The 12,586-nt window shown below is 43.2% G+C and overlaps 1 protein-coding gene across 1 annotated transcript in view; it reads left to right on the forward strand.

Annotated features, from left to right (window-relative positions):
• COLGALT2 (collagen beta(1-O)galactosyltransferase 2) overlaps nucleotides 1–12,586 on the forward strand; it is a 265,169-nt gene that overhangs the window by 127,728 nt on the left and 124,855 nt on the right. Inside the window, exons 2-3 of the mRNA XM_063940210.1 lie at nucleotides 6,549–6,659; nucleotides 10,875–10,992. Coding sequence (XP_063796280.1) covers nucleotides 6,549–6,659; nucleotides 10,875–10,992 — 229 coding nt within the window. The remainder of the gene's footprint in view (nucleotides 1–6,548; nucleotides 6,660–10,874; nucleotides 10,993–12,586) is intronic.

Below are 12,586 nucleotides of genomic sequence, written 5' to 3' on the forward strand. Positions count from 1 at the left end.
GCATTTGCAATCTGAATGCAGCATAAGTGAGTTGCCTATCCTGACCTCAGCCTGAATCTTGTATTCCATATTTCCAGTCCTGCCCAGTGGTGCCAAGTGGGAGGGGCAAGTACTTATTACCCAGACCCGGGCTTGTTGGAGGAGGCCCAAGCCTGGGTAATTAGTGCCCCCCTCCCTTCTTACCTGTAAGCCAGATACAGCTGCCTCTCTCCCTGCTGCTGTGTGCTGGACTGCGGATGCTCCAGGGAGGCTGCTGCCACTGTTGTTCAGCAGTCTCCTCTGCCTGCAGGTTTTTTTTTTTAACTTGCACTGATCCAACACCCCCTTCCCCTCCACCTGGACCTGACCATGGCTAAAGGGGTTCATGGCGCCTCCCTGTATAGGTTGCCACCAATCCATGGCGCATAAACAATTCTTACTGTCGTGGTTTTTTTTAAAGGAGGCATAGCCACACCTGTGTAAGTAGGCCACACGCCCTGCTTTACCAGGGCCTGAGCAATCTCTCTACAGCCCTGGCCCTGCCATTTGGTTACACTCTGTGGAGGAGCTGGATACTTTTGTCATATGAATCCTACTCAGTATTCTGGTGAGCCCTATTACTGTATTAGCTGTCCCTCTTTGTCCATTTGAAATATTCTGTGGTATGAAAGTGTGCTTTGTAATCTTAATACATTCTGGTGATTTTCCATGTTGTTCAAAACTACTCAGTTTACGGCAAGAAATCAATATATATAGTTCAACAAGTTGATACTTTTTGTTCTTAAAAAAATAAAATAAAAAAAAGCATTCCATACTTCTCAGTTTATTTTGAGTAAGATACAGCAGACAGCTACTGTATTCTACACATGTACAAATGGGGATGGAGTGTCTCCACAAATAAACAGATATTTCCTGTAACCTGGAGATTTAGAAAAAGAAGTCTGCCTTCTCTCCAAAGGCTCTCTTGTTTGGAGACAAAATGAAATCAAGAAATAGAAAACATATGTCATTTTGGTGAATTAATCATTTGGATGAGAACAGATGACCTGCAAACAAACTGAATAAAATTAGCTAAACCTTTTTTTAGTGTTACATTTTTTAAGGTAAACTGTCTGGATTCAGCAGAAAGTAAACCACACTGAGAAAAACAGTACAACAGGTTTCATTTAAAAATGTTGATAACACTAAAGCTTCCAGGGATGGAATAATCCTATATGCAGTGGACAGGTGCATAATATGTGTAGTACATAGGTTCTCAAACTCAGTCCTCAGGACCCCACACAGTGCGTGTTTTGCATGTAACCCAGCAGGTGCACAGGTGTATTCATTACTCACTGACCCATTTTAAAAGATCCACAGGTGGAGCTAATTATTTCACTTGTAATTCTGTGAGGAGACCTGTAAAACATGCACTGTGTGGGGTCCTGAGGACCGAGTTTGAGAACCTGTGGTGTAGTATACACATCATTTAACTCATTCATTTCATTGCAACGGATATAACCACTGCCCTGTAGTACTCAAATCTGTCAGCAGGAACTGTGACATTTACATTTTTTCTAAATGAACCCGAACAATGTAATCTCCTGCATTCTGGGTTACACAATGTTTCTGTGCTGTGTGTTTTGACATACTGTAGATATCTACGTATAAATCAGTGTGCACAGAAACTCAGTTTTTAGATTAATCAGTACCCTTTCATTGATTGTCTTATTTCTGTATTACATCTCCTTATTTCCCTCCCAAATAAAATAGCACCACTGGTTTCAATATGTGCATATGTCTCTGCATAATTTTTGGTTAAATTAAAGTTAGTTCATAAAAGATGTTACTGGAACAGTACCCGATATAAGCAATTTATTTCCTCTGTGTAGAGCACATTCCACTAGCTCTTGATTATGATGATATGGAGTTGGTGCCTATACAGCGGGTGCTGCAAGGTGGAGGGTTAGGTAGCACTGGTACTATCAATCAAGTTCCTGCTGCTGGTGCATGGGTGGTTAACGGTACACATAGAGGAAAGAAACGGGATGCTCATCTCGGGAAGGGTTCCAAAAATCTCCTTGATGCATTTAGGTCAGTTTGTCTATTACGCTTAAGACAAATATTTATATTTATCTTACGTCCTAGAGGATGCTGGGGTCCACATTAGTACCATGGGGTATAGACAGGTCCACCAGGAGCCATTGGCACTTTAAGAGTTTGAGAGTGTGGGCTGGCTTTTCCCTCTATGCACCCCCTACCAGACTAGGTTTAGAAAATGTGCCTGGAGGAGCCGGTCACAGCTAGGGGAGCTCTCCAGAGTTTCTCTAGTAAAGTTTATTTTAGAGTTTATTATTTTACAGGGAGGCTGCTGGCAACGGCCTCCCTGCTTCGTGGGACTAAGGGGGGGGGGGGGGGGGGGAGTAGTGTCCGCCCTGCGGGGTCTGAGCCACTATCTCCGCTGACAGGACACTGAGCTCCTGAGGGGATAGATCGTTCCACGCCACAGGGGATCGCTCACCCCAGCAGCATGCCGCCACCCCCTTACAGAGCTGGAGATCACTGGCGAGTGAGTCACCAACTTCCCTAGCAAGCGGGAGGCCGGTGTGAAGATGGGGTATCCCAATTATCCCAATCTGGGTCTATGTTTAACCAGCAAAGAGCCACATGATAATGGCTCCTTACTTGCATATATCTAAACTAAGAGCTACCTACCTTGGAGCAACCCCATGGGATGACCCCTGTACTTTCGCAGCTCCCTGGTTAGCACTCTCTGGTCCCTGGATTGCAGTTTTGGGGTTCTTCCGGGGCGAGGTGCATTCCTGCAATGACTGTTCTTTTTCCATGCATTAATGACAAAAGACACAATGGCTTTGGGATCCTTCCAAACATCTGCAATGCTTCTCACATTCATACCTTCGTTCGAGCAGCCTACGATGATTCCCTTTTCAAACCCGGTTAGCGCCTTCTGGCAAGCCATTTCGTTAGCAAATAATCTAATCAGTGCCCCTCTACCTGTTTTATACCTTCACAAATATGTGTCTGCTGCAGGAGCACACCATTTTGCTCGCGTGGAGGTGTCCAGTCACTTTTTTCTACATAGTGTATGACTATAAATACCTAGTCAGTGTATGAGATGTGGTCAGAAAACCCGAAAGAATACAGACAGTGGAATCCTGATGGTCAGAATTTCAATGGATCCCGATGGTAATTACTGGGCTTAGGGTAAGACACTAGGGGGAGGGTTAGGCTGCGAGGGTGGGGGAGATTAGGGGTAGGCTGTGGAAGGAGATGGTTAGGGTTAGACTGCAAGAGGGGACAGTTATGGCTAGGCTGTGGGAGGGGTGGGTTAGGGTTATAGATAGGGGTAGGGATAAAGTTAAAATAGTTACTGGGGTCCGTTGGTATTTTGACCACCGGGAATGCCGCTGTCTGCATCCTGACCATTGTGACTGCTGGGATTTCGTACCTAACCCCATTGTATTTACTTTTGACTGATACATTTTAGATACTTTTCATTACTATGCTTATGTGTGTTTTGTGTGTAATGCAATTTATTTGATGATGTTTATTACATCATAGGTGATTTATTAAACTTACCTATACTTTTAACGATAGAGTGTGGTATCTACTTATAATTTTAGCTGGCACATCTCCCCTTTTCTCTCATGATACTGTTGCAGGAAGTTAACCTTAATGCTCGAGTGCTACTCACTTAATTCTTTTGTGATACTCAGGCACTGTTTTTTGTTTTTTTTTCTATTACATTTCGTGCCTGGTTTGTAGAAATTCTAATAATAGCCCCTGAATCATTTTGTGATTTCTGCACAAGCCTACACTATTGTAGCATACTGGTGAAAGCAGAACCATATTTATTTATGGGGAAGGGGCGTGGCCACAGAATAGTATCAATTCACTTTACACCACACAGTAGTGCCCTGTAGTCGCACTACAGTACACAGTAGTGTCCGTTAGTCACACTACACCACACAGTAGTGTACATAGTCACATTACACCACACAGTAGTGTCCGTTAGTCACACTACACCACACAGTAGTGTACATAGTCATATTACACCACACAGTAGTGTACGTTAGTCACACTACACCACACAGTAGTGTATATTAGTCACATTACACCACACAGTAGTGTCCATTAGTCACACTACACCACACCACACAGTAGTGTACGTTAGTCACATTACACCACACAGTAGTGTCCCATTAGCGACCTTACACCATATAGTAGATTGGCAGTACGGATGGTGTAATGGTTAGCATTACTGCCTCACAGCACTGAGGTCCTGGGTTCGATTCCCATCATGGCTCTAACTGTGTGGAGTTTGAATATTCTTCCCGTACTTGCGTGGGTTTCCTCCAGGTACTCCGGTTCCGTCCCACAATCCAAAAATATACTGGTAGGTTAATTGGATCCCAACAAAATTAACCCTTGTGTGAATGTGTGTGCATGTACATGTGATTGGGAATACAGATTGTAAAATACACTGGGGCAGGGACTGATGTGAATGGCCAAATATTCTCTAAATTGCTGCGGAATATGTGTGCGCTATATAAATAACTGGTAATAATAATAAATAGTAGTGTATTTTAGTCACATTACACCACACAGTAGTGTCCGTAAGTCAAATTATAAACAGTAGAGCCTCTCATACACGTTACACCACAATAGAGCCCCTTATACATATTACGCCGCAGAAGAGCCCATTCATGCAGAGCCGGCTCTAGGCATAGGCAAATTAGGGCACAAGCAGCTTCTGATGATAAGAATGATATGCAGCATGCCTATATTCTGTGTGTGACTGCGGCTCTATCTGCATAGGAAATGTATTACTAATTGCGGCATTATGTGTATAAGGTGTACTACAGTACTTGGTGGCGTAACGTATAGAAAGGGCATTACTGTGTGGTCTAATGTGAATAAAGAGCAATATGGTGTGGTGTAATGTGAATAAGGGGCACTACTGTGAGGAGTAACGTAGTACTACTGTGTGATGTAACATGAATAAGAGACACTATTGCATGATACAATGTGAATAAAGTTGCAGCACTGGGTGGCGTAATTTCTACTGCGGGTATTATTGTGTGGCCATGCCCCTTCCCAGCAAGAAGACGCCCTGTTTTGGGCTTCACACCGAATGTGCATACTGTTCCTATTTAAAATATAGGGGGTAGGAGCACCAAAATGAGGATTGCTATGGGTGAGGGGTGATGGTGCTGGGAAGGGGTACAGGGTCAGAGGCAGAACTAGCGTCTGTGCAAGGGGGCACCAGCCAAAATCTTGCCTAGGGCATCATATTGGTTAGGGCCGGCTCTGCCTTCAGGGTGTAGGGCAATGCAGTGTGTGTGTATGTATGTTTCAATACAACTCACTGTGCAGTCACAAAACATGTAGCAGACCTAATACAGTATACTTGTGTTTCTTCAACTACAGCACCATAGGCACAACATCAACCACACACTGGTGGCACAGTCTTCAGGCGTCGCAATTTATGAGCTGAGTGGCATTGTGGACGGTGCACCCACACGCCAAATGTGCTGTGTGCGAAGCACCGTCTGCACTACCCTATTAACGTTCCTTGGTGAAAGTCTACCCAACATATGGCTGCAAATGATAGTTTCACTGTGCAATACACGACTGGCAGACTGAAGGTTTCCTGTGTAATGTGTAGCTGCCAACTCATGCTGCAAGTATATAACTGCCAATGGGAAGGAGATGGTGTCTTCTGCACAAATTAGTTAGAGGATGAATCTACTGTTCATAATCTAGGGATATAATATTATTCAAACCTTGTGTATATTACTAGATTTATTTGTTATTTAGTGTGGAGGGCATGACTTGATGGTAAAATAATGTTGATTATTACTTTGTAGGAAAATAGTGCTCATTGCTGTTTAGGAACATGGGGGTCATTCCGATTTGTTCGCTCGTTGCCGATTTTCGCAATGGAGCGATTAAGGCAAAAATGCGCATGCGCATGGTTCGCAGTGCACATGCAGTTAGTATTTTAACACAAAACTTAGTAGATTTACTCACGTCCGAACGAAGAATTTTTATCGTTGAAGTGATCGGAGCGTGATTGACAGGAAGTGGGTGTTTCTGGGCGGAAACTGGCCGTTTTCTGGGAGTGTGCGGAAAAACGCAGGCGTGTCAGGGAAAAACGCGGGAGTGTCTGGAGAAACGGGGGAGTGGCTGGCCGAACGCTGGGCGTGTTTGTGACGTCAAACCAGGAACGAAACGGGCTGAGCTGATCGCAGTGTAGGAGTAAGTCTCGAGCTACTCAGAAACTGCTAAGAAATTTCTATTCGCAATTCTGCTAATCTTTCGTTCACAATTCTGCTAAGCTAAGATCCCAGGGGGCGGCGGCTTAGCGTGTGCAATGCTGCTAAAAGCAGCTAGCGAGCGAACAACTCGGAATCACCCCCATGGTGGCTATTAGGTGTTGGTGAGTTGCTGCTGATGAAAGACTTCCAAGTCATTGCCGCTGGATAGGAGAATGGTAATCAGTTTCTGCAGGTGAATTATCTTAGAATGTTTAACAATAACTGAAACGGTCTATCTTATTTTTCTAGGGCAGCAACAGATCACAATATCGATAATTCTACAGCTGTTTTACGAGAATGGTTAAAGAGTGTACAAAAATTATACCATTATGTTGAATGGAGGCCTCTGGCTGAACCTCAGTAAGTATTATGATCTGTAATCCAAAAGAATTTGATGCAAAGCCTTATTACTGATTGCAAATGGTTCCAACCACCAATGAGTATGAGGTTGTTGTAATCAGTGGGCTCTAGTCCCATACCTGTTAGCATGCTTTTAGTAGTGTTAGCAAACATTGTACAATTGTGGGTAAGGGCAATAAGACTTGGGAAATGTGGTATCAAATTTTGTGATTTCTGGATACAAATTGGCATCTATTCTTACTGCTAAAACACTAACAGATACACTATATTGAAAAAAAAAAAAAGAAAGAAAATATAGCCACTTCATTTGTTTAAGTTTTCTTGTTTAGTCTAACAGATTTGTTTATTTTATGCCAGTATTCTAAATTATTTGAGACAATATGCAGAGGTACTGTATTGAAGGTCTGTTTTTCAGTCTTCACTAAGTTGAGCAAAATTGCTAGGAGCTAGCTATTTATTTTCAGTCCCAGCTCTCATTACAATGTATGCCCTACTTGTAAAATTTCCAGTGAAGTGAAAGGGCACTTTCCATAAATGGCAAAAGCTTTTTCTATGGAGTTTTCTTTAGTGGCCAAGCTGACTTGTTATAGAATAGTCAGAAATTTGAACACCATGCTACAAGACTTTTCCAAGTGGTCTAGCATTTCTTGTGTTTCTATGTGTTAAGGGCCCTACACACTTAGCGATTTCACTGATCGATATGAACGTTCTCGTTCATTAATGAACGAGAACTCGTTCATATCGGTCAGTGTGTAGGCAGCAACGATGAACAATGCACGGCCCCACGCTCGTTCATCATTGGTGCCGGGTCACTTGTGCATGCAGGCCAATATGGACAATCTCGTCCATATTAGCATGCACGCATATGGAGCCAGGTGATGGGGGGAATGAAGAAACTTCACTCCCCCTGTCACCTCCCCCCTGCTGCCGGGTCACCAGTCTGCCGTATCGGCTGTCGGGCAGCTAGGCGGCGGGTCGCCTTATGTGTAGGGCCCATTAGCAGTACACACCAGCATTAATTACATTTGTATCACATAAATAAAGGTTTTAAATGTCTGATTAGTTAATTTAATACTACACCAAATAATGAAAGCTCTGACTAATTTTTTACTGGAATGACAGTAAATTTTCAACATTGGACAAATCAAATTGAAAAAATAAAATAAAAAATAAATTAACCACTTAATTAAAGTGTTATGAATATCATCTGAGTTGCTGCGGAAACATGGTCATTTTTTCGTTTGGAATTCACCTGACATTTTGACTAGTTTGACTAGTACTGCAAAACTCCACAGACCAAGCTTTTCACATTCCTTATGGAAACAACATTGAAATGAATTGACCCATTCATTTTAAAGCTGGTACAGCTTCAGTTATACCCCTTTCACACCGCAGCTTGTACCCGGTAATTTGCCATTTTTACTGGCTTCCTAAATGCTTCGAGCTGCGATGTGAAAGGGTCACCTTCAATTTACCGTTTACAAAATACCGGTATTTTGAAACGGTAAAAAAGCAGGGTCCTACCCGTTTCAGACCCGCTTAATTGTGCAGTGTGAAAGGGTCTGAAACGGTATTTGCAAGCCCCAGAAGGTGATAGGCTGTCTCCATGTGTGATCTCACCAGGCAGAAGCAGGAAATAAACATTTAAAATGACAACCACTGTTTCGTATGGGTGAAACGGGTTCAGTGTGAAAGGTACCAAAACGGTAATGAAATAGTAATATACTGGTTACAGCATGCGATGTGAAGGGGGTTTAACTGCTCAGACCCGTTTTAAGAACCGTTTAAAGAACCGTTTCAAAAGCAGGTTTTGCGATGTGAAAGCAGCATTAGAAAGGTTTCTTGTCTGTTTTTTTTATTTTATTTTATTTTTTTTAATCTCACATTTTTGAAATTATCTTGAGTATCTGAAAGCAGTGAAAACATTGTTGATTTCTAAGAGCAATTTTGTAAATTGAATACATTTTATATATTCACCTGTTCTGTTGGTGCTTTCAGATATGTTATGTCACTGTTTCTTTCTGGATGTTTGGATCATAGGTCATCTTGCATTTAATAGATTCAGTTACATGGTAAATTATAAAACAAAAATACGATTTTTATTGTTATTCACAAATTGATCCTTAATCTATGATTCACAATATATGATTGACACTCAGTGATGCACATACAGCATGCAAATAATAAACAGCCATTTTATAAAGCAACTACTGTACATATCTTCTCATACATATTTTACTTGTTTATGACACTTGGCATGTAGGACTTCCAATGGGAAGTCGCTGCCAGTCACAGTGAAGCGCATCTGGCTTCACTGAAGCTGATCAAGGTTGCAGATTTTACCTGGGGGTGCTGCATTCCTGCAGCCAAAAGGTTCATCTGCCACTGGTCCAGATATTCTTCATTTCTGTATAGTCTAATACATGCAGTGCTAGTACTGCATACAATATGACTATTACTACTTTGCATTCAGGGTCTGATTAAAAAATGGGGAGGATGGGACTATAGCTACAGTCCTACACATTAAAATAGTCCCATTGTCATGATAGCAAGACGATGACCAGCTGCTCAGCTTGCCACGCAGTCAGCCATAAATCATAATATTATACTTGCGTTGTCCAGACAAAATAAATGCAATTTTTTTACATATTTAGGGAGACACTGGTACTAATAGTGTAAAGAGTGTACATGCCCACATGGCTCTGGTTACACCCACACCTCACTGGCCACAGTTCCTCTGCTTCTCACTGTAGGCCCTTATAATTTTCTGCCCCAGGCCCAAGTGGTCCTAAATCCAACCCTTCTTTGTATTGATGCAAAACTAGACAGATATTGATGTACAGTATAACACTATATATCAGTGGCGGATTTTACCTAGGGGCTACAGGACTGCAGCACCCCCCTCTTTCCCCGATAAATTCTGCCATCCGCAGAGACTGCCTAGTAGTGGCAGTGACTTCCCATAGGAAGTGCTCCCTGCTAATCAAAGCCAGACAGGCAGTCCTAGGTGGATGTGTATTCTCCTTCCTGGAACTGCCAGTCTGACTACGATAGCAGATTGAGTGCTTCATGCTATAACGTCAGCCCCATCTATGCAGTTCCTAGAAGCCAGCCTATCAAGCAGTGCCGGAGTTAAGCCCTGCCCCTGGACGCAAGCCCTGCTCCTGCTGTTGGACCTAAGCCCCACCTCCCACCTCCTGGTGACATCAGCCATCAATCACCGGGAGGACCGGGAGGTGGGGGCTGCAAACCCCCCAGCTAGACAGGTAACAAGCCACCGCTGCTTTCTATTTAATTATTTTATACGAGTCAGTTTCTTTAAATAATGGATTCTTCAGCACATGATGACAATGATAGAAACAAGTGCTATTGTAGTTAGAGATCCTATAGTATATAAACACAATGGGACTAATTCAGACCTGATCGTAGCAGCAAATTTGTTAGCAGATGGACAAAACCATCTGATAAAACCATGTTATATCTGCAGGGTGAGGCAGATATAACATGTGCAGAGAGAGAGTTAGCTTGGGTGGGTTATATTGTTTCTGTGCAGGGTAAATACTGGCTGCTTTATTTTTACACTGCAATTTAGATTTCAGTTTGAACACACCACACCCAAATCTAAAGGCCAGTACTGACGGGAGAGATGTGTGCTGAGCGAACTTAACACAGACCGCTCAGCACCCATCTTTCCCCCCCGCTCAGCACAGCGCAATGTGTGCTGAGTGAGGGAGGGGCATTGGGTGCTCACTTCACACAGCACTGAAGTGAGCGACCCACTAGACTGTGCCTGCATGCAGTCTCAATCTAGCACCGGCGATAGCGATGCACGGGGCCGCGCATCGCTAACGCTGCGGGGCATACACACGACAGATCCATGCTTGAAGTCTAAGCAATCTAGTCAGATTGCTTAGATTTTAAACACGGATCTCTCCGTGTGTACCCCCCTTAACTCTCTCTGCACATGTTATATCTGCCCCCCCTGCAGTGCACGTGGTTTTGCCCAACTGCTAACAAATTTGCTGCTACGATCAACTCTGAATTAGGCCCAATATGTTTAGCTTGCTAGTACACCATAAATTCAGCCAAATCTCTTTAACAAATGTTCTTTTGATGGAACAAAATAATATTCCTTAAAAAAATTTAAACGTTACAATAGTTAGCAAAAGCAAATTATGGGATAACAGAATCATACATCATTACCTCTCTTTTCAGATCCTATTCTGATGAATTTGGACCCAAGCACTGGCCAACATCCAGATTCGCCCACGTAATGAAGCTCCGTCAGGCTGCACTGCGCACCGCGAGGGAAAAGTGGTCAGACTATATCTTTGTAAGTGGAATACTATTTATCCTGCCAAGCATAGAATCTTTCAAATGCATAAACGTTTGTAGATTTATTTGTAATTCTGAGCCAATTATAATTTAGCACTCTCACAGAAGTTGTCCCTTGCTACTGTACAATGGACCTGACTAATGTCACATGTACTCACAGTAATTTACATTTTAAGCAGCACCACCAACATGTATAATCATTCTGCATGAACTGTTTCTGAATTGAAGCTAAATTTTTGTAAATTAAATAAAAACAATATTTTAAAACATTTTGTATTAATATGTGTAACATACTTGTTATTAGAATATATTGTACTAGTAAAACTAGTTAGTGTCACGATCCGGGTATCTGGACGCCATTACTTACCCTTCAGATGCCTCCTAAGGCTGGCTCAGCATTCCAGGACCGGATCCCGCTGTTTCTGAGTTTCCACATGCAGAATGTCAGAGTGGTGATTTCATCAGCCGCGGCCTCCGCTGTGCCCGCGTGGTTAAATATGCGCTTGTCAGTCTGGCGTCTCCTGTCTCCTGTGGCCGGCGTCGCCATTACTGTTTCAATTCTCACATGGATTACAAACCAAACTTCCCTCCAAGTGTCTGCATGGGCGCAGCCATCTTGGTTTTTGTCATCTGATCATTTCCACCAATCTGCTGTCTGTATTGTTGATTTGCATAATTGCCTAGCCAACCCCTTCCTTGCTGCAGGTATAAGTAAGCTGTGCCTGAACAAGGAAGGCGTCAGTGCTTTGGTTGTCTAACCTAGTTCCAGTTTGTCTCTCTCCTGTGGTTGTCTTCCAGGTTCCAGCTCCTGTCTCCAGACTTCTGCTATAGAGACCCGCACCAGCATTCCATCTGCGGTGTAGCCTGACTCTCCGATCCATTCTGGACTCACCTGTTTCCAGCTACAGCAATCACCTGCTTCCAGCCGAGCTTCCAGCAGTGTACAACTTCTCTTAAAGGGCCGGTGTCCTTTCTGCAGTTTACCACTCTCCACCGGTATTATTATTTCATCGCTCTCAAGTCAATCACCTGCTTCCAGCCCAGCTTCCAGCAGTGTACAGCTTCCCTTAAAGGGCCGGTGTCCTTTCTGCAGTTTACCACTCTCCACCGGTATTATTATTTCATCGCTCTCAAATTCGTTTATTATTTAACTGGTTCCAGCCAGTATCCACTCCGTACCAACAACAGTCTGGTTCCAGCCAGTATCCACAGCAGCCGTTTTACCTTCAGCAGCCCAGCCTTTCCTGGAACACCAGCTGGTACGATCCTGGGTTCTCTCCATTGCTACAGTCAGGCCTGGTAAGGACTTTCCAACTAGAAGATTATTAGAACTGTCTCACACTACCAGTGCCTGTGGCCCTTGCCACCCTGTAGTACCCAGGAACTGTATTATTGCCCTGCTGACTTTTATGTTTTCTTATTTTCTGCTGTGTTACGGAGTTTGTCATAATAAACATCATTGACTTTTATCCTGGTTGTCGTGGTCACGCCTTCGGGCAGTTATTCTCCATGTTACTTACATGTCTAGGGGTCTGATACAACCTCCCAGGTTCCGTTACATCTCAGCCCCTACAACTGAGGTTGCCTCCCGT

Source organism: Pseudophryne corroboree, chromosome 9 (genome assembly GCF_028390025.1).
Source record: "Pseudophryne corroboree isolate aPseCor3 chromosome 9, aPseCor3.hap2, whole genome shotgun sequence".
Classification (NCBI taxonomy): Eukaryota; Metazoa; Chordata; class Amphibia; order Anura; family Myobatrachidae; genus Pseudophryne; species Pseudophryne corroboree.